Genomic DNA, 22,950 nt, shown 5'->3' with positions numbered 1-22,950 from the left:
CCACCCACCCGGACAGAATCTGGAATCGCTGGTGCGCCTGCCGACCGGCTGCGGGGAGCAGAACATGGTCAAGTTCGCGCCCAACATCCACGTCATGAACTACCTGGTGGCCGTCGGCGAGCTCACCGAGACGCTCAAAGACAAACTCGTCAAATACATGAAAACAGGTGCGCTCGGCTGGCCAAGCATCGGCTGTGTGGCGTGCTGACTAGACATGTCAATCGGATACCAACTTTTTGGTATACCGATACCAAACCGATACCAACTTGGTATTTGGTATTTCAATCCTAATGTGTTTGTTATTTTGTTGATATTATAAACCCTCACTTATGTACCTATAAAAGGCTAAGAAGTTGGTAAAAAGTTGGTATTTTCCTCATGTTCCCAAGTTGGTTTGGTTTCGGTAATTTCCCACGGTTTTGGTTGGTATTTTGTTTGGTATCGGTATTCCGATTTTCCGTAATTGACATCACTAGTGCTGACGGTCACTCCAGCGGGCTGAAGTCATAAATTCGAACTGGCCCTGAGTGCACTTACTTCAGTGAAATCGTTTAATCGAAATGGGTACAGCTAACTTCGCTTAAGCACCTCTTGCATTGCGACTTCAGACTCGCAAGTCTTTGTCGCTGAGATCACACAAAAGACTGCATCATGCAAGCTGAAATGCATCGAGATGCATCTCCAGCCTCAGCTGATGTACATTTCTGCCCACAGGATACCAGCGGGAGCTGACGTACCGACATGACGACCAGTCATACTCTGCGTTCGGCAACTCGGACAGCTCCGGCTCCATGTGGCTGACCGCCTTTGTCGTCAAGTCGTTCGGCGAGGCCAAGAGCTTCATTTTCATCGACGAGGACGACCTCACCGGGAGCGTCAGATGGATCGAGGATAAACAGACGTCCGATGGCTGCTTTCCGTCCGTCGGAAGGGTTCTTCACCAGGGAATGAAGGTGTGTGCTGTGTTAGACGAAACTATCAACTATATGATGTGATCGGAGCTCCGCTTCATAATCTTAGCAACACTTATCAAATAGCAATACTTCCCGTTTCCACAGCTAGGGCTGCAGAGGTCTCGCTGTGCGCTTGCGCCCGATGTTCCCGTCGGCATAACTACGGGCCGTGGCTCTGATACGGAAACTTGTCATGCATTTGCGCGCGGTGTTCCCGTCGGCGTATAACTACGGGCCGTGGCTCTGATACGGAGACTCTGTTGGCAGGGCGGAGTGTCGGGCGGCGGACAGCAGGCTCTGACTGCCTACGTCACGATCGCCCTGCTGCGCTCATCTGTCACACTGAAACCCGACACGCTGGCTGACGCCTTCCGATGTCTGTACCAGGTCAGTGGCGGCAAGGGTGGGCGAAGCGCAGAGATTCCCTGCCTGAGTCCAATGAAACTTCTTAAGGCCGCCGTCCACTGTGCGGAACGCTTGCGGTCCGTACGGAATTTAACACAGAGCCTTATGGGCGCATCCGGTCCGTACGGAAATCGTGTGAGTTCCGTGCGGACCGCATCCGAACGGCAATCAGCTGTTGATTTTCCGTCAGCTCTCCGCATGCGTTTCGGAAGCGGTTGCTACGGAAACGTAATAACAAAGTCCGACATGTTGAACTTTTTCTGCGGAGAACGCAGGCGGAACGGACGCGGACAGGTACAGTCTTCCGTCTTCGAGTTTTCAATTGCAAATCTAAGAAATAATTTCAGCTCTTTCAAGATGAAGTAAGTAAACATAATTTCTCTGACATGGCAGCACTATGTTATGCTAGTCAATTGCTATATTTTCTTTTGTAATAACTGATAATTGCTCTTCACAAATTGTTAGCAAGTGTCCGTGAGCTTTCCGTCTGCGGTCCGGATGCGGTCAGCGTGCGGCGACATTCCTGACGGACTCCGGACGGAATTCCGTCGCAGTGGACGGCGGCCTTTAGGGTGTTAGAGACAGATGTGAAAGAACCTGTGTTCGGGAAAAGGACGTCGGCATTAGCAGGGTTCAACAGATGAGCGGGCCAAGGTAGTACGCAAACACGTCTCATGTAGATAGGTACTTACAGCTACGTGCTGCCACTCCACTTTTCAACGTCAATGCATAGGTAGTCGTTGAATGACGAGTTGACGCCGATGTTTGACATTTACAGGACTCCAGCTCGGACATATACACCCTAACGCTGCGGACTCACGCCAGAGCCCTCGCGGGACACCTAGTCGAGGCTCGAGCTGGCCTCGCGAAGCTCAAGGCCAGAGCCAAATACGCTGACGGAATGCTCTACTGGCAGAACTCAGGTAATTGCGCGCCGTCAAAGTTTTTTAACCGACAATATATAGCCATGACTCAATGAATTGAGCAATCAGCAGGCGTGATTGATGCGATGAAAGGGCTCAAAACTTAACTGTCCTGTCTCCTTCGAAATAATTATAATTATGGACGATGTGTAGGGTTGATGTCGGCTTTCTATCCCTAGATTCTGAGGAAAACAAGGCGTTGAGTGTGGAGATTGGAGCCTACAACATCCTGACCATGGAGCTGCTGCAGAAGGCAGGAGACACCGAGTACTTTGGAGACGCTCTTGCCGCGGTTCGCTGGATCAACGAGCAGAGAAATAGCGGGGGAGGGTTCGTCTCCACTCAGGTATGGACTGGGTTGTTGTGGGTAAACGATCGACGGTTGAGCTTGGAGGAATTTGTATAAACCTAGTTGATGTAAGCAGTTGTCCTTACGCTGGCTTATATGATGTTCGTAACGATTATCTGTTTGAGGTTGTTGTTCAAATGGAAACGCGTGTGTCCAAAATCAGACCTGTGAAGTAACAATATTATCCAGACTGTGGCCAACCGGGCGTCGGCCCCTCTAACCGGTGCGTCCCCTCAGGACACGGTGCTGGCTCTGGAGGCGCTGGCCAGTTTCTCAGCCGCCCTGCCGCGCTCCGCCACCTCCGAGCTGCGTGTCCGAGTGAGCGAGCCGCTGGGCGCGGAGGAGTTCCGCATCACGCCGGCCAACCAGCTGCTGGTGCAGACCCGACAGCTGGACAGACTGCCGGCGCGGGTGTTCGCCCGAGCCGAGGGCGACGGCTGCGCGCTGGTGCAGGTCAGTGACCTCAGGGGAGTGACCTCTGACCCCGTGTCAGAGGTCAGAGAAACTGGTGCAGGTCATTGGCCTGGGGGACTAGGGTAAAGTAGTATAAGTTCAGCCACTTTTTCTACTTTGCTTCTTTGACGCCATATTAAAGGGAACCAATAACTAATTCATGTACCAAATGATAGCTGGTCCCTTGCGCCCATTTACTCGTCGAAAAACTTTGCAAAGTCTTCTAGGAAATGCTCTTTGAAAAAAGGATAAGAAAGGTATTACACATTGATCACCTTACCCCATGGGTGGGGTAACATGATCCACCTTACGAGGCAAGTTGATCAATTGGCTCTGTGAGAATCGTTTCAAGACTGATGTTGAAATGTATCACAAGGTATGATTCTTGGACCTGTAATCCCTACTTTTAACAGCATCGTTACTTCAAGCTAATGTTGTTATGCCGGTAAATAACACAAAGAGTTGTATGTAAGTTTTAGGGATATAAGATCGCACATAGAAATTTTCATTAAAGGGACCCTCCCACCTTCAAAAAAGTTTATGAATTGGCATGAAAGTGATGTCGCTCGGTTCAGAAAGAGCGAAAACGAATATCTACTAAATTTCACCGAAAAATATTCACCGATTTTCAAGATATTAGACTTTTACTTTTGTTTACTTTTTGGGATCTCCGCTGTTCCTAGCGACTTTATTTGGAAGCAATAGTTTGGCAGCTGAAAGTGCGGCACTTGTTGCGCGCAAAGCAGCATACACCACCGCGTGCTACAAAACCATATACAAAACGTTTTAGTCAAACATTTAAAAATCGTTAGATATCTGCGCTGACGTCACACATTCAGAGGGGTATTCCTATGCATTAGCCCCTCTGAATCAAAATGCTGCAATTTTGAAATTCAATATTTCCGATTTAAGGCATTTCTCGATGTTGTGAGTGCCGAAACCGGTAATTGTGAGCCAGGGACCCCATTTTGGCTATCTCAACTCAAAGCTAATGCTAAGGTGGGAGGGTCCCTTTAAATATGAGACACAGAAGTGAAACGATACACACTTCTCAAAAAAAACATGCGGGAAAATTGTGAGGTTTCAGGCATAAATAAAATTTATCCCGCGCCCCGCTGGGGGGGGGGGGGGGCAGAATCTGCCCCTGCTCCCATTTTTCGTAAATAACTTCTAAACGCGTTACGCCAGTGACGTCAAACTTTCAGTACCTTATTATACATACCTAAATTTAAGCGGTTTCCTGAAATTTTGAGCGAAACCTGTTGGACAATTTTTGAGAAAATGACGTTTAATTGACGTCATGTTCGCCATTTTCGCCTAAAAACGGCAAAATTTCAAACGCCGCTAACATCTTCATTTTTAAAGGAATCAAGACGTAACAAAAAAGGTTATACGTGATTTCACTTTGTCTATCAAATGGCTATCTCGCTTTTTTGAAAATTTTGAATTTTGGCCCAATTTTTTCTCAAAAAACTGATTTTTGGGGGAAAATAATTATAAATTCCAAAATTTTGAGTGTATGAAAAACGGAATATATGCCAGAGGAGTGGTCTACGTGCACCTACATACCAATTTTTAAAAGAATCAGTTCAAAAATGTGAGAGTTATTGAAAATTTTATGACGTCACGACACACAAAATTTTCGGAAAATGATTTTTTTGGAAGTTCTAGACCTCGTTCGGAAACAATCATAGCACCATTCGATTCGCCGTGAAAAACTGCATCAGATAGACAGCTTCTTAGGCGTTAACAACCAACTTCAAAATTTGCCCTCACTTGACCTGACCGTGACCTGACCTTGACCTAAAATTCATCCAGATGTGGTCCATATCACTTATTGAGTGTGCCTATTGAATTCTATGAATAAAATGACACATAACACATGTGTCGCACATGCTCTTTTCTATATTTCGTTTTTGGTGACCTGACCTGACCTTGACCTTGACCTTGACCTTTACATGATATTGTATGCAACAAATATTGTCTTGGTAGCCTAAGAACACGTTTTGGGCAATCAGTCTCAGTCTATTCTTCGGCAACTACGGTGCAAGGCCGATACTGTAGAAACTTGCATTTTGTACCCTTGACCTGACCTTGACCTGACCTCTGACCTACTTAAGCAAAACATTTGAGCTCTTAACCCGCGCACCGACGGGGGTCTGCCGTCTGCGCCAGCTTCTTACCGATGGGGGTGCGGATGACCGCCCCCCCCCCGAGATCTCGAGAACGAAGCAAGATAGTGACAAGCGGTAAACGGCATGGGATACGCACGGACAAGATCTACATTTTTTACTAAGGTCATTTTCAGGTCAGGTCAAAGATGACGTCACAGGGATCAAAAAAGTCAAAATGGCGGCGCTAGATATATAGTTTTTTTCTCGAATAAATTTCGAACTAGTCAAGATAGGAACAATCTAAGGGCATCATCGTGATCCTCTCGTCAATCCGCATCGAATGATATATATTTTGACCTCGAAAGGTCAAGGTCAAAGATTGACCTCAGGTCACATGACCTCGAGATCATCATGTATATCATTCGATGCGTCTTAACACGCGCACCGACGGGGGGGGCGGATATACCCCCCCCCCCCCTGAGGTTTTTTCGCGAATAGCGGGAAAACCGCTACGCGCCGCGAAATTTGGCACGACTATTTCCTCATCAATTTTACACATGGTGTGCAAGTTTGAACCTCCTACCTTTTAAGGTCAGGTCACCAGGTCACTTTGAATGACCAAACCTCAAGTCACTTTTTTGCAACTTTGTCACCGTGCCAGAGCTACAGTAGATGTCGGAGGCCTTTGAAAGTCGCAGGATGTTATTAGGTCATTAGTAGCTACAATTTGTATATCTTGGAATTTTGATATCGGTGACCTAAGGTCAGGTCAATTTCGCGACCTCCCCATTATAAGTCAATGGGGGAAAAACCAACTCCCTATTTTTACCACTAAAACGGGTCGGAATGGCCCCATATACCATACATGACTTCATATACGATCAACCCTCTCTACCTTGAGGTCTGTTTTGCTGTTGGCCAGCTGTGAGGTCATGTGACGTCATCAAAGGTCACCAAAGGTTTTTGGCCAATAACTCCGTACAGGAACAAGATACAGCCGCGTGGATGGTTTCATTGTGTTCAGCTCGTCAAGACGAATCGAATAATATACATGATGACCTCGAGGTCACGTGACCTGAGGTCAAGCTTTGACCTTGACCTTTCGAGGTCAACATATATATCATTCGATGCGGATTGACCAGAGGATCACGATGATTCCCTTAGTTTGTTCCTATCTTGACTAATTCGAAAGTTATTCGAGAAAAACTCTCCATACCTAGCGCCGCCATTTTAGACTTTTTCGACCCCTGTGACGTCATCTTTGACCTGACCTGAAAATGACCTTTGTAAAAATTGTAGATCTTGACCGTGCGTATCCGATGCCGTTTACCGCTTGTCGCTATCTTGCTTCGTTCTCGAGATCTCAGGGGGGCGGTCATCCGCCCCCCCCCCCCCGTCGGTGTGAAGTTGGCGCAGACCCCCGTCGGTGCGCGGGTAGAAGCTGAACACAATAAGACCATCCACGCAGCTGTATCTTGTTCCTGTACGGAGTTAGGCAAAATACCTTTGGTGACCTTTGATGACTGCGAGGAGGGAGGTTGAAGGTTGGGTCATTCAAAGTGACCTGGTGACCTGACCTTAAAAGTTCGGAGGTTCAAGCTGCACACTATGTGTAAAATTAATGAGAGAATAGTCATACAAAACTTCGCGGCGCTAAGCGCCGCGGTTTTCCCGCTATTCGCGAAAAACCTGAGGGGAGGGGGCGGATAACCGCCCTCCCCCCGTCGCTGCGCGGGTGAAGCATTGTAGGTATTTACATATGCGTTAGAGCATGGCTCATCTTACGCCCCATCTACAACTAAATTCTTATAAGTGTTCCACAGTAAAACCACGGAATATATAGTCTACGACATGGAATGGACAAAACGAACTTTTCCTGTAACTGCTGAGTTTCTGGCTATCTGGCAATTTTAGGTGTGCTGCTGTGGTTTTGGCACTTCCGTGCTGTTAAGGACGCGATGAGTTTTATCTCATTCATAACAATATATTCTGGATTAACATTTTTAATTTCGATATTAATGAGCATGAAGTTATTTCTTTTCACTCTTATAACTTAAATTACTATTATAAAACTGTAAAACTATGTATGGATGTATTTGAGTCTGTCCCTGTTGGCGGGTTATTGCTCCGAAACTGTGCGAACTGCGCCGGTGAAATTTTCAAAGTCAAAGGCCTGCAAAGATTGGTTGCATTAGAATTTGGAGCGCGCACGACGCTCGGTTTCCACACTGGAGGAGCATCTTTTGCTGCACTCGGCTTGCATTCGGGTAGGTGCTTTTATCGCCAGTGCTTTCATCGCCAGGCTACCAGATGCCGTTAGCAGCACAATTCGGGCCGACACGCGCGCAGAAGGCCTGCAGATCTGGCCAGCATCCTGGCGCGGTCAGTGCTGAGTGACGAATGTGTTCTCGGCAGCAGCGGGTGTGAGACGCCAAGACACCGGCCGGTCGGTCAGACCAGCGGGTCGCCACGGTCCACCGCGGTCCGGGCACGGCGTTATTAGACCTGCAGCAAGACCGGTCACCTCGCCAGGAGCTGCATAAACGTCGAGGAAACAGCGTCAGCGCGAGCGCCGTCTCCCAGTCAGTAGCTCGCGCACTTCCGGTCGTGATATTTACACGGAGAGCACTGGTCTTGTGGTGTGGTCAGCCTATCACTTATCTCCCCCGTGGCCGGATGACTGCGGCCGGCGGCGGCATGGCTGAAGCAACGAGTGAATGATCTGACGAAAGGCTGGGATGACACCACAGATGATGTCGAGCTGCGTGCGCAGGCCAGCTACTCACAGAGCGTGTGACCCGCGCCGGCCCAGCGCGCGGGCCGTGAAGAAAGGCTGGGATGACACCACAGATGATGTCGAGCTGCGTGCGCACGCCAGCTACTTTACCGAGCGTGTGACCCGTGCCGGTCCAGCGCACGGGCCGTAAAGACTGACGGGTCGTCCTCTGGCGTCCTCCGTGCATGGTGGCGACACTGCGATGCAGTACCTGGAGGGAGAGCCGAAACACCAATCAGTCCTCCGGAGTGTGCCTTCGTTTACTGTTCAGAATAAGCGGTTGAAAAAAACACCGACGAATGTGCTGACATGATAGTCCACAGAGAGGAACGGAATGGCGATTCTACTGCCGCGACATTTTCTACCGCTAGATGGCAGGAAGAGCGAGCGCCTGAAGTTATGCTGTACCGCAAAGCTTTAGAGATCGAGAATCGCCGCCAGCAGTGAGGAAAATGGCTCCAGATATAGAGCTGTTGAAAGAGCTGCCATTCGTGGTTCCGAATCTAACGGCTTTCAAACTGCAGGGCATGCTTCGGCCCTATCCTTTACCTACCAGTGAAATGCGCGCGATCTTGCTCGACAGCGTCAGCTGGTACCGCGGTCGCCGCATCGACGGGTCTGGCTGGCCCCTCGCCGGCATCAGGGGCGACAGGAAAATCGCCGTCACTCGTCGGTGTCGGGGCAGGCTGGTGTGCCTAGACCGAACCTGACAAAGGCAAAGCGCGTGTCTGCATGAGGGGTAACGAGCAGCGAGTGTCATGTACCAATTTCCACCTGAGCTGAGTTCCACTATTCAACCCTCTGTTAAGTTCAGAAACAATAAATAGCACTTCGACAACGCTGTCCGTTTTTCTTCACCTCGTCTAACAAAATCGATTCCAGCTAAAATAAAAAAACGCTTCCTGAATTCATTCAATTCAGGAATTTGTTTTCAATTCTAATTCAAATTTGATTCAAATTTATTCAATTCAATTGGAATTTGATTCAAATTCATTCAATTCATTCAATTCGAACTTTAAAAAAAAAAATCGTGGAACAGAGAGATCAGAAGCATGTTTCTGTCCGTGTGACTGGACGGGCGGTCGGCGGTCACAATAGCGCAAAGGGTAGAATAATTGTATTAATAACTAACTAACACATAAATAAATAACTTATTGCTATAAACAACTTTTTTTAAATAATAAGGCGATACAAACTTATCCGGCAATGGCCAATGTGCCTGTAGCCAGAAGCAGCAGCTCCACTGGCGAAGGATACCATCAGCCGGTTGCGCTTCGCTTTTGCGGGGCCGGCCGGGCCGGGTCGGGTCGTAGGCAGCCACGGATGCAGCCTTCTCGGTAAAGTAATCTTGGCCTTCTCCGGTGTCTAGACAGTTGCGATTTTGATATCGCCTTTTGGCAGTAGCCGCAGTGAACCGCGCTGCGGCTGGGCCACATCACTTTTTAAGCTCACAAATTCGCGATAAAAAACGCCAATCCGCAAACTCATTCATACTCCTATCACAATAAAAAAGTACAAAAAAATCAAATGAATGAGAAGATTAACGGTAAATCGCCGTTACCAGTACTAAACCAGTAAAACGCCTTTTGGGCGAAGAACGAGCGAGCGAGATAGTGAGCCCTGCAGGCTGCACGTGCGGAAGGGCGAGAGGGTACTTCCAACGGGCTTGCGCAAAGCACCCTTCTAACTGGTCGCTAGCGGTGTGCCAAATTTGAACGCAATCGGCCCAGCTGTTCCTGAGATCTGGAAGCGGCATTCTGCACGTGCGCACGTGCAAACGGGGTCCAAAATGACTTTTGCACGGCACCATACTAACCGGTCCCAAACCGTGTACCAAATTTGAGCGCAATCGGCCCAGCCGTTCTCGAGATCTGGAAACGCCCCCCTGCACGTGCGCACGTGCAGTAGGACCTTAACCGCAACACATGGGAATGCATTGCCTGGTGGGTGCCTACCTGTATGCCAAGTTTCAGCGAAATCGCCCCAGTAATTACCGAGTTATTAAAATGGGAACAAATTTGACACCTCTTATTGTTGTATTTTGCACGTGCACTGGGGGTGACCCACATTCATCTAGAGTATCCTATTTTTGGTAGAAGGGATGTTGCTACTCTACAAAAATTACCGCAAGTCAATCGCCCAAGCGGCTGCTGAGATATGAGCCTCTCAAAATCACTACTTTTGCAAAACAGCTTGAACACCCTTGACTTTTCACGTGGCACGTGCCACGACGGTCACTGAGGTGTATCAAAAGTAGTCAATTACGGGGTAGAAGGGATGGGGCTACCCAGCAAAAAAGACCGCAGGCCAATCGGTCCAGCGGTTGCTGAGATATAAGCCTCTCAAAAGCGTTACAGGCCGGGCCGGGCCGGGCCGGGCCGGGCCGCTCATACTGAGATTTTTCCGTTATATTGAAAAGACTCACTTCGCTCGCTGCGCTCGCTCGCTCGTAATAAGCCGTCGACTCTATCCTTGAATCACTGCTGCACAAGAATGTCGAATTTTGTTTAGGTTGTCGAGTTTTGTTCGTGGTTTTGCGAAAAATATTTGATTTTCTAGCGCGAGAGCACTGTGTGCGTTTATAATACGGGCGCCTCCTTGGTTACTTTCGAGTTACACGTTTAACGTGGTTAAATCGCGATATGTCCATTCCATGTCGTAGACTATATATTCCGTGGTAAAACAATCACTTTCTAGAAACCGTTTAAGGGCCCAAGACTCTGGCAGATATACGTAGAGTGCCCAACAATAAAAATGGCAGCCTGGTTCGCTTTGCATCAGGAGCAAGAAGGCATCAGCAAAAATACTGACAGTTTACTTTCTAAGAGCTAAAAAGTTTTTTTCCCCAGTCATAAATGATTTCCCAGTTCCCAGTCACTGATTTCAACCAGATTTGCCATGAAGGTTTGCAAAACTAACGTCCACTTACCTGGCAAGAACGGTATGGATGCAAGCCATAGAAGCCGAGAAATCGGCGTGGATCATCTTACCACTATTTATTTATTTATTTATACATACAACAACATACACAAGCATCGTGGCCACTATGCTCAACTTACCTCACCTTACCCTACCGCGGGCTGGTCCCAACCCAGGTGGCCTAGGTCATTAGGTAGGTACTGATGTACAGCCCTCTGCTCACTGCGTGGTAGGTATACGTTACACACAGCAATATCGACCTACGTTCTTACTTAAAGCGACGGAGATGCATAATGATACTCTGGAAATGTCCACAGCAACTTTTTGCACCCGTCCTAAAAGTGGCACGTTTGAAAGCTCCCTATATTTCCAGATATCAGGGAAAATGTTAATTTTCAGCTATTTGCTCTGCCCCGAATCAGATTGAGCCTGACTGCGCCACTTCCAATGGGAAAGTCCAAATTGAGCCTGGCGAGGGGAGGTCAGAGTTTTACGCACGCTGCCCAGATACGCACGTTTGTTGTGATAGCTCGCACTGCCTGGGTAGAGGCTATTCACTACGGCTGATAGGGGAGGGGAGCCCTCGGGTATCCAGCGGTAGGTCAAAGTTCACAGAAACTGGCCGCCGGGGCACAATGATGGTCACCTGAGCTGCGGACCACAGCTGGACTTCGGACCTCTCCCCATCCCCTACCCCAGTTGACCCGAGACGGGTCGCGGCGTGCCCTCGGGGCCGGCAGGGTGTGCGGGGCGCCGGCGTTACGGCCAGTGGTTGGTGTTTTTGAGGTGGTGTCCGCTGATTATGAGCCAACGGGCGAAGCAAAGTATTTTCACTAAAACGGAAAAAATCTTAGTATGAGCGGCCCGACCTGTAACGATTTTGAGAGGTTTATATAAAAGCAACCACTGGGCTGATTGACCTGCGGTCTGTTTTTTTCTTTTTTTTGCTGGGCAGCCTAATATCCCTTCTACGCCGTAATTAACTTCTATTGACAGGGCTGCGGAGTCGATTAATTTTTTAGGACCGATTCCGACTCCGGCTCCGCAGACCTGGCAGGGCCGAGGAGGCGGCAGATTTTCGGTGACTCTGACTCCGGTCTCGGTTTCCAAAATCGACTACGACTCCGACTGCGACTCCGGTCACAGCTATCGACTCCAACCGATTCCGACTTCGGCTTCGACTCCTACTCCGACTCCGCAGCCCTGTATATTTATAAATCTAAAGGCGTCTGTCGTGGCACGTGCCATGTGAAAAGTTAAGGGTGCTCAAATTCTTTTCCTTAAGTATAGAGCTTTCGAAAGACCTATAGTAAAGGTCTTTCAAAAGGATATAGATTATTAGATATCTTACCAGCGCTGGGGAAAGGGGGTTGGGGGTTGGACGTAGGTATCCTGCGTTTTTCGCAGATATTGAGTAAAAAAAAAAAAAAAACGGCAGCGCAGAGCAAAACCGTTTTCGGCACACCTCTTAATGCAAGTTTCCCGCACATGCTGTGAAAGTTTCAAGCCCATGCCTCTCAAGGTCAGGTCACCAGGTAGGTCACGTAAAGTGACCTCGCCTCAGAAAAAAAATTAAAATGCTCGTCATAGCCACATTGACTGAACGATCGCCTTGAAACTTTGAGCGATTGATTAGAGCGCTGTGCATTAAATGTTAATTTCGTAATTTTGATATCGCTGAGCTAAGTTTAGGACAATCTGCGACCTCTCTATTTTTGGTCAGTTGGAGAAAATTGAAATACGTATTACAAGACAAACGGTATTCTAAACACTCTCAAATATCATGACACCAGTAAACTTGACACACTGAATAAGACAATAGCACATGGGAACCTTACTTATGTCCCCGAGGCCATCGCAGGTCATGAAAGGTCCCCGGCGGTTTTTGCCTTTGATTAGAGCGATGAAAACACCTTCGATGTGCTTAGGTCGACGATGCGCATTGACTGATGCGCAACATGACCTCTTCCGGACAGGTCATGACCTTGAACTTGCACGTTCCTTGCTTGAGTCAAAAGTGTTTAAAGGTCTATCGAACGCGCTTTTCTACGGCACTGCATCAATATTGATTCATTTAAGTTATGCGCCGGTGTTTCAGAAAATGTTTAAATATGCACCACTTTACCTTTGTTGACATCTGGTGACCTAACCGTTAACCTGACCTATAAACTGATCGAAATATTTTCGTCTTGATTTTGAACGTTGTTTCAAATGTCGCTTACCGTGTGTTGCTACGTGGCCCATAGACTGAGTTAACCCTCGCCCGTATTGTTGTTTAGCCAGCCACGAACGTATAGGGGAGGGGGGGGGGGTTCGTTGGATACCCCTTGCCGTTTGGCCTCTGATGGACTTAGAGCTTCGCGGACAAAACGAGCGTGTTGTTGGTGACGAGAGGAAACAAAAAATGTCTATTTTTAAGGTCCTAGATCATAAGTTGACCTTCCAGGTCAGGTCAATGACCCCAAAAATCGGAACAATGGAAACTGTTAGAAGTTAGAACGTCGTAAAGTGTGGCTGTTAGTTTTTTTTTCGGGGTGCTAATCACAAATATCATGTTAGGTTTGATCAAACATGATGTCTTCACGCATTTAGGCCAGGTCGGGTCAGGTCAGGTCAGGTCAACCAGTAGGTTCTTGCCGGGTATCTATAGTAGGTGTCAACTGCCACTCACAGCTCCGCAACATGTTACAAAGGCACCAAAACTGCTTCTTAAATGTTCAAATGGATGCTAAATTCTAAATGAGCTCCAAAAACTGTCCTAGACACGTGTAAAACTCGAAAAGTGAATCAAGGTCACCGAAGTTCAATGACCTAACCTGAGTTTCACGTGACCTTGACACCAACCTGTAACAATCCTGAAAATGGCTAATTCATTCCTAGTCCCTGTGCTTTAGAACGGCCTGGTCGGGTCACGGTTCGTCGGAAGGTCATCTCAGGCTCAAAAGAAACGATATACACCATTCGAAAGCTTACGGTGAGCTGAATCCAAAAATGTATTTTTTATCAAAATCGATCGATGGCCTTTTTTGAAAACTACGTTTTTCTAAAAACTTTATAATCTTTTATTCAACGGGCTGTCCCGGACATTCTTGAAAACATAAACATGTATTTTTTAGTTCCAGTGAAAGCTGAACGCCAAAAGAACAATATTTAGCGAAGCAATATTTCCAAACATTAATATGCGTCTCCCACAGCCGAAAATAAGGCGCAATCACACAGCTCAGTGTCACGATGGACCAAAGTCAGCCACACAGAAGCGTGAAATGACCCTTATCGACTCGCAGACCCGGCGCTCTCGGCCCGCCTGACCGGCCACGGAAAGAACGTTCGGCTCTCGTTCTACTAAACAAATGTCAAAGTTGTCAGTTTCACTGTCCACATCGCTATTAAAGCTATTCAGGATACCTGTGAAGAAAATTCATTGTTCTGTCATCTTCACATCATGCATTAATTTGCATTTGTTCATGTTTACTTTGCTCAATTGAGCTTGGTATCATGCCCATATAAGGAAAATTGGCCGCGCTGAAATGTCAGAGGCTGCACCGGCCTCAGCTCGGGTGGAGTGGGGGTAGCGCCCGGCGGGGCAGGGTAACCTTTGACCGGTCGCACGGCCGAGCAGCTGTCACCAGTACAGCCTCTGACAGTGAAACCCCGCTCACTTCCCCTGCGCGGGCACTGATCGCAGCTGGATGGAACAAAACATGCATAAGAAAAATGTAAATTAAAGCATGTTGTAAATCAAGCAGAACAATGAATTTTCTTCACAGGTATCCTGAGTAACTTTAATAGCGATGTGGACAGTTAAAGTGGCAAATATTACATTTGTTTAGTAGAACGAGAGCCGAACGTTCTTTCCGTGGCTGGTCAGGCGGGCCGAGAGCGCCGGGTATGCGAGTCGATAAGGGTCTTTTCACGCTTCTGTGTGGCTGACTTTGGTCCATCGTGACACTGAGATGTGTGATTGCGCCTTATTTTCGGCTGTGGGAGACGCATATTAATGTTTGGAAATATTGCTTCGCTAAATATTGTTCTTTTGGCGTTCAGCTTTCACTGGAACTCAAAAATACATGTTTATGTTTTCAAGAATGTCCGGGACAGCCCGTTGAATAAAAGATTATTAAGTTTTTACAAAAACGCAATTTTCAAAAAAGGCCATCGATCGATTTTGATAAAAAATACATTTTTGGATTCAGCTCACCGTCAGCTTTCGAATGGTATATACCGTTTCTTTTGAGCCTGAGATGACCTTCCGACGAACCGTGGGGTCGCGCCAGACTGTCTGGATCGGCTTCTGGCCGAGACATAGCTTCGGGCTATTGACCCGAGTGACCCCGGCCCGCGTCCACCTCCCTGCCCCACGGAACCGGCCGACTGGCGCGCCGACCGGTTTAGCCTCTGCGCTGGTCACCGACTCATGCCTGTTTACGCACCCAACTCGCACTACCATTCCGTAGTAAGCGGCTGTCAGCTGAGCTCATTGAAGGCATGGCAGGGACGGTTCTAGGAGGGGGGCAAAAAAACTTAGTCTCAGGACGGAAAATACAGACTTCTGTGCATTGTAGCGACACAGAGAGGTAGGTCTAGTCAACAAGGGCTTCAAACAAAGTTGTGTGGTATTGCGCGTCCCTCCGTCAGGACTTCCGCGCACTCGGTAGCAGAGCCTTTGAGATATTGGCCGGTTTCGCTGAAGCAACTATAACCTACCACGCAGTGAGCAGAGGGCTGTACGCAGCAAAAACCCTTGTTAAACTAATTGAATACCTATGCTTTTTATCATGGAGTAATACTTTCGTTTATGGGTAATATGATATCGGAAACGATCGTTTCGATGCCTAAGCTCAACACTTTATTTGTATTTTGCCGTTGCGTAATGTCCTATGCTGCCGTATCGCATTAAACCAGCAATGGCTTGAAAACATTGCTTTATTTACACACAACAAAGCGGATTATATATCAACAATGAACACCAGACCACCGAAGGCGCTATGGCTGGGTGGTGGATCATACTACCGTGCTGGGGACCGGTCTGAGGGGGACAATGGTTGGTTATTGGCTGTTCGCTCGCTGCTTCGCCCATGTGACGTCATCGCCGTGGTAATTTTATCAGAATGACGTCATTAATTGAAGAGAAACATTGTGTCCAATGATATTTACGCCGGTCATCACATCCATTGTGCTTTGAGAATGGCTGGTGGCTATTTCAACAGTATCATAGATATGCGTTGTTTTTGCAGGCTATTCTGAAATATAACGTTAAGGAGACGGGCCCAAGCAACGCACTCAGCATCTCTGTGAAGTCCAAGCCGAAGCCTGGTCAGACCAACTGTCTGAAGCACGTTGTAGGTAAGTACGAGACCTTTCGGCACTAATGTCCCGACTGAGCCGGTCCGTATCTCAGTCGGTAGACCGTTGGACTCCGCGTGGTGAGAGCACGCGTTCCCGGTTATAACAATCCGGGTTCGAAGCGCGACGGGCGCTTGACGTTCAAAGGCCTCCTGACAAGTATGGTTGTGGTTGGTAGCAGGCCGTAGCAAGGCGAAGTTAGTGATGTCCGTGAAGTTGGCGACGTCGCCAGCGACTTTTCCAGCGACGAGCACCGATTTTAGCCAAAACCTCGTCCAAGGTCAATTGGACCATGAGGATCACGAAAATCGAACCCATTCACCCCTAAACCTTGACCTTCAAGGTCAAATTCAAGGTCAAAGGACGGGGAACTGAAAAAGTGCCACTAAATATTGTCTGATTTTCAAAATTTTGGCACCAAAATGTAGCGCGTGCAAAGTTCTAGCCGCACATCGAAAACCATTTTCATCAAGGTCAAACTTCAAGGTCAAATTCAAGGTAAAAGGACGGGGAACTGAAAAAGTGCCACTAAATGTTGTCCGATCTTCAAAATTTTGGCACCAAAATGTAGCGCGTGCAAAGTTCTAGCCGCACATCGAAAATCATTTTCATCAAGGTCAAACTTCAAGGTCAAATTCAAGGTCAAAGAGCGGGGAACTGAAAAAGTGCCACTAAATATTGTCCGATCTTCAAAATTTTGGCACCAAAATGTAGCGCGTACAAAGTTCTAGCCGCACATCGAAAACCATTTTCATCAAGGTCAAACTTCAAGGTCAAATTCAAGGTCAAAGGACGGGGAACTGAAAAAGTGCCACTAAATATTGTCCGATCTTCAAAATTTTGGCACCAAAATGTAGCACGTGCAAAGTTCTAGCCGCACGTCGAAAACCATTTTCATCAAGGTCAAAGTTCAAGGTCAAATTCAAGGTCAAAGGAAGATTTGAAGAATGGACAATATTAAGTGGCACTTTTTCAGTTCCCCGTCCTTTGACCTTGAATTTGACCTTGAAGTTTGAACTTGATGAAAATGGTTTTCGATGTGCGGCTAGAACTTTGCACGCGCTACATTTTGGTGCCAAAATTTTGAAAATCGGACAATATTTAGTGGCACTTTTTCAGTTCCCCGTCCTTTGACCTTGGATTTGACCTTGAAGTTTGACCTTGATGAAAATGGTTTTCGATGTGCGGCTAGAACTTTGCACGCGCTACATTTTGGTGCCAAAATTTTGAAGATCGGACAATATTTAGTGGCACTTTTTCAGTTCCCCGTCCTTTGACCTTGAATTTGACCTTGAAGTTTGACCTTGATGAAAATGGCTTTCGATGTGCGGCTAGAACTTTGCACGCGCTACATTTTGGTGCCAAAATTTTGAAAATCGGACAATATTTAGTGGCACTTTTTCAGTTCCCCGTCCTTTGACCTTGAATTCGACCTTGAAGTTTGACCTTGATGAAAATGGTTTTCGATGTGCGGCTAGAACTTTGCACGCGCTACATTTTGGTGCCAAAATTTTGAAGATCGGACAATATTTAGTGGCACTTTTTCAGTTCCCCGTCTTTTGACCTTGAATTTGACCTTGAAGTTTGACCTCGATGAAAATGGTTTTCAATGTGCGGCTAGAACTTTGCACGCGCTACACTTTGGTGCCAAAATTTTGAAGATCAGACAATATTTAGTGGGACTTTTACAGTTCCCCGTCCTTTGACCTTGAATTTGACCTTGAAGTTTGACCTTGATGAAAATGGTTTTCGATGTGCGGCTAGAAATTTACACGCGCTACATTTTGGTGCCAAAATTTTTGAAAATCGGACAATATTTAGTGGCACTTTTTTAGTTCCCCGTCCTTTGACCTTGAATTTGACCTTGAAGGTCAAGGTTTAGGGGTGAATGGGCTCGATTTTCGTGATCCTCTTGGTCCAATTGACCTTGGACGAGGTTTTGGCTAATATCGGTGCTCGTCGCTGGAAAAGTCGCTGGTGACGTAGCACTTTTTCAGTTCCCCGTCTTTTGACCTTGAATTTGACCTTGAAGTTTGACCTTGATGAAAACGGTTTTCGATGTGCGGCTAGAACTTTGCACGCGCTACATTTTGGTGCCAAAATTTTGAAAATCGGACTTTATTTAGTGGCACTTTTTCAGTTCCCCGTCCTTTGACCTTGAATTTGACCTTGAAGTTTGACCTTGATGAAAATGGTTTTCGATGTGCGGCTAGAACTTTGCACGCGCTACATTTTGGTGCCAAAATTTTGAAGATCGGACAATATTTAGTGGCACTTTTTCAGTTCCCCGTTCTTTGACCTTGACTTTGACCTTGAAGTTTGACCTTGATGAAAATGGTTTTCGATGTGCGGCTAGAACTTTGCACGCGCTACATTTTGGTGCCAAAACTTTGAAAATCGGACAATATTTAGTGGCACTTTTTCAGTTCCCCGTCCTTTGACCTTGAATTTGACCTTGAAGTTTGACCTTGATGAAAATGGTTTTCGATGTGCGGCTAGAACTTTGCACGCGCTACATTTTGGTGCCAAAATTTTGAAGATCGGACAATATTTAGTGGCACTTTTTCAGTTCCCCGTCCTTTGACCTTGAATTTGACCTTGAAGTTTGACCTTGATGAAAATGGTTTTCGATGTGCGGCTAGAACTTTGCACGCGCTACATTTTGGTGCCAAAATTTTGAAGATCGGACAATATTTAGTGGCACTTTTTCAGTTCCCCGTCCTTTGACCTTGAATTTGACCTTGAAGTTTGACCTTGATGATAATGGTTTTCGATGTGCGGCTAGAATCTTGCACGCGCTACATTTTGGTGCCAAAATTTTGAAAATCGGACAATATTTAGTGGCACTTTTTCAGTTCCCCGTCCTTTGACCTTGAATTTGACCTTGAAGTTTGACCTTGATGAAAATGGTTTTCGATGTGCGGCTAGAACTTTGCACGCGCTACATTTTGGTGCCAAAATTTTGAAGATCGGACAATATTTAGTGGCACTTTTTCAGTTCCCCGTCCTTTGACCTTGAATTTGACCTTGAAGTTTGACCTTGATGAAAATGGTTTTCGATGTGCGGCTAGAACTTTGCACGCGCTACATTTTGGTGCCAAAATTTTGAAGATCAGACAATATTTAGTGGCACTTTTACTAGAGCACTTCACGGATAGGCTTTTCAGGATCCGGCCCGGCCCATATCCGGCAAGTCATATCCAGATCCGCCCATTATCCGTGTTTCTTTGAATTTCAAAATCCGGCCCGCCCATGGCCCGTATCTCAGCCATACATCCAAAAAATATCCATAATAATCAATTTCATTACAAACCGGTTGTGAGACTATCAGCATATCGCCATAAGATCCAAACGTTGGACACTAGGAAGCTATCAAATTGTAATAACAGCAATCTTAGCCACTGCAAAATACATTTTGTGGTAAAAGCTGCATTGCTAAGGATAGGGGTAACACATTGACATGGACCTCAGCATTTTACAAGGTTGGCTATCATTAGAATTGTTAAGAATCTACTGTGGTCTATAAAAGGAAGAGTACTTATTCATATAGCAAAACCACAATCAATTAGTAAGTCAAATGGTAGGTAATAATAAGTATAATACAATGAATAAATAAAGTTTCATGACATTGGCAACATTCTATATGGGAAAAGGCAGAATCAAAACACCTCAAAACACACTGTTTGGAAACTGGCCTTGGAATGTGGTCTGACACACTCTACAAAGAATTTGACACTGAAAACCCAGCTGAAAAGGTAGGTATTAAATAGCCTTGAGCCTGACTTTGGTCCTAAAATGAAAGGAAGATAAGTTAAACCGGCATTTTGTCGTATCAACAAGACGACACAACACAATACACAAACAAAATTGACGATAGTGGCGCAAAAAAAGCAAGCAAGGATTGATTTTTTAAGATCCGCTCTCTCTTTATGAAATAGGCGAGCTGATGACGTAATATTGATTCGTTTACCCTTTAAGTTGAATTTCTGATAAGAAAATATTTTTTGGCGTCATTTACACTGAATAGATAACATCAGAATTTAATATCGTCTTGGATCGTTTTTATTTCTAAAAAAATCATCCACGAGGCATTGCGCCAAGTTTAAAACTTTTTTTGCAGCGTTTTATTCAGCTGGTTAAAAGCATCTGTTATTGCGCATGTGTTTCTAACCTTGCGCAGTGTTTGTTGCTGTCTGGAAGATTGAAAAATTCGAGAACGCATTATCGTTTTTATACATATTATATGGGGACTGTTCTCAGGACGAGTGAGTTATTAACACATTTTTTTACATGATTCGTATCTTATTCAGGAACCAGCGAGCCATGGTGGATATGATGCCATGGCGGTTGTTCTCGCTTCCTCGGTTAGGAACATGGCTGAGTCTGCAGATTTTATGTTGTGACCATCTATATTTAAAAAATTGGTTGGTGCTGCCATATACCTTACAGACTATCATGGCTCACAAAGGTATGCTTATAAATCTCATGTAAATCAATTAATACTTCTGCTGCAGTGCCTAACAAGTTAAGTTACCTAATTCTTAACATGAATATTGAATGCTACAATTTTATCCGTTCTGATCCGTGTTCAACATTCAATTCCCAAATCCGGCCCGCCCAGATCCATTCTATTTTTCCAAATTTGGGATCCAATCCTATCCGGTCCACGGATTTATCCGTGGATAACGGATTTATCCGGCCCATGAAGTGCTCTAACTTTTACAGTTCCCCGTCCTTTGACCTTGAATTTGACCTTGAAGTTTGACCTTGATGAAAATGGTTTTCGATGTGCGGCTAGAACTTTGCACGCGCTACATTTTGGTGCCAAAATTTTGAAAATCGGACAATATTTAGTGGCACTTTTTCAGTTCCCCGTCCTTTGACCTTGAATTTGACCTTGAAGGTCAAGGTTTAGGGGTGAATGGGCTCGATTTTCGTGATCCTCATGGTCCAATTGACCTTGGACGAGGTTATGGCTAAAATCGGTGCTCGTCGCTGGAAAAGTCGCTGGTGACGTAGCACTTTTTCAGTTCCCCGTCTTTTGACCTTGAATTTGACCTTGAAGTTTGACCTTGATGAAAATGGTTTTCGATGTGCGGCTAGAACTTTGCACGCGCTACATTTTGGTGCCAAAATTTTGAAAATCGGACAATATTTAGTGGCACTTTTTCAGTTCCCCGTCCTTTGACCTTGAACTTGACCTTGAAGTTTGACCTTGATGAAAATGGTTTTCGATGTGCGGCTAGAACTTTGCACGCGCTACATTTTGGTGCCAAAATTTTGAAGATCGGACAATATTTAGTGGCACTTTTTCAGTTCCCCGTCCTTTGACCTTGAATTTGACCTTAAAGTTTGACCTTGATGAAAATGGTTTTCGATGTGCGGCTAGAACTTTGCACGCGCTACATTTTGGTGCCAAAATTTTGAAAATCGGACAACATTTAGTGGCACTTTTTCAGTTCCCCGTCCTTTGACCTTGAATTTGACCTTGAAGTTTGACCTTGATGAAAATGGTTTTCGATGTGCGGCTAGAACTTTGCACGCGCTACATTTTGGTGCCAAAATTTTGAAGATCAGACAATATTTAGTGCCACTTTTACAGTTCCCCGTCCTTTGACCTTGAATTTGACCTTGAAGTTTGACCTTGATGAAAATGGTTTTTGATGTGCGGCTAGAACTTTACACGCGCTACATTTTGGTGCCAAAATTTGGAAAATCGGACAATATTTAGTGGCACTTTTTTAGTTCCCCGTCCTTTGACCTTGAATTTGACCTTGAAGGTCAAGGTTTAGGGGTGAATGGGCTCGATTTTCGTGATCCTCATGGTCCAATTGACCTTGGACGAGGTTTTGGCTAAAATCGGTGCTCGTCGCTGGAAAAGTCGCTGGCGACGTCGCCAACTTTACGGACATAAGTTAGTGAGGGGACTGACCGTGCGCGGCTATGTGCGCACGTTAAACTTAGGACTCCAAATTCTGCCATAGAAGCGGGATTACGCGATCGGAGGGTAGAGGGAAGGGTCAACGGAACATGCTTCGCATAGCGGGGACTCTGTCCTTGTGCATCTTTCCATTAAAAAGGTTGGGACTAAATTTATAAACAAAAATATCCGCAAAATTTCTTGGGCTATACCTACTCTGTTCCATATCAAGCTTGCAGTCGGAATTTCTTCGGCAGATCGCTCCTCCGCTCAAGAATTTGCGTCTTAAAATGTAAGAGCTGTATATACAGAAATCACGCACTGCTTTCAGCAGGGCACTTCGGCTGCAAACTTTAAACGGAACAGAGTATAGTTGGCCTTGAGTATAGTTCTACAGCGTTCAGATTCCCGATGTAGCGCTTCAACAAACGTTCGGTTGGGAGCAGTTGGGAGCGCCTTATGAATTCCGTGAAAGCTTTGCTTCTTCAATTTGCGAGAAAAACAACCAAAATGTGTTTAAAATGTGTTTATTTTGTGACACTGGTAATTTTGTGCATATGCCTGCACGCGCATCCCAACTTTATTGAAAGGAAAACACGAATAATAAGAATAAAAATAAAACATGCATTGAAGCGCGTTGCTGTGTTTATCTTTCAGAGACGTGCGTCAGATACGAGAAACCAGGGGAGAGCAACATGGCGGTCGTCGAAGTTGAAATGGTCAGCGGCTTCATTCCCAACAAAGGCAGCTTGAAAGCTCTCAAGGAGAACGCCGAATTAGGTAAGGAGCCTGAAT

At 46.1% G+C, this 22,950-nt stretch overlaps 2 protein-coding genes across 11 annotated transcripts in view; one reads left to right on the top strand and one right to left on the bottom strand.

The window, feature by feature from the left end:
* LOC122383711 (alpha-2-macroglobulin-like) overlaps positions 1-22,950 on the top strand; it is a 148,532-nt gene that overhangs the window by 113,388 nt on the left and 12,194 nt on the right. For all 10 annotated transcript variants that reach the window (XM_043370435.1, XM_043370428.1, XM_043370430.1 and 7 more), the window contains 8 exons: positions 17-167; positions 715-953; positions 1,221-1,340; positions 2,137-2,281; positions 2,461-2,627; positions 2,868-3,083; positions 16,127-16,235; positions 22,813-22,935. In XM_043370435.1, coding sequence (XP_043226370.1) covers positions 17-167; positions 715-953; positions 1,221-1,340; positions 2,137-2,281; positions 2,461-2,627; positions 2,868-3,083; positions 16,127-16,235; positions 22,813-22,935 — 1,270 coding nt within the window. The remainder of the gene's footprint in view (positions 1-16; positions 168-714; positions 954-1,220; positions 1,341-2,136; positions 2,282-2,460; positions 2,628-2,867; positions 3,084-16,126; positions 16,236-22,812; positions 22,936-22,950) is intronic.
* Positions 7,161-20,087, bottom strand: LOC122383712. Its single transcript, XM_043370437.1, has 3 exons — positions 20,053-20,087; positions 8,527-8,679; positions 7,161-8,184 (listed from the first exon to the last, which is right to left on the bottom strand). Exons 1-3 carry the CDS (start codon positions 20,056-20,058, stop codon positions 7,855-7,857), a joined length of 489 nt encoding a protein of 162 aa, XP_043226372.1. The 5' UTR covers positions 20,059-20,087; the 3' UTR covers positions 7,161-7,854.

Source organism: Amphibalanus amphitrite, unplaced genomic scaffold (assembly GCF_019059575.1).
Source record: "Amphibalanus amphitrite isolate SeventyFive unplaced genomic scaffold, NRLGWU_Aamphi_draft 000170F_arrow, whole genome shotgun sequence".
Taxonomy (NCBI): Eukaryota; Metazoa; Arthropoda; class Thecostraca; order Balanomorpha; family Balanidae; genus Amphibalanus; species Amphibalanus amphitrite.
This window is presented reverse-complemented; position numbering and strand designations above follow the sequence as displayed.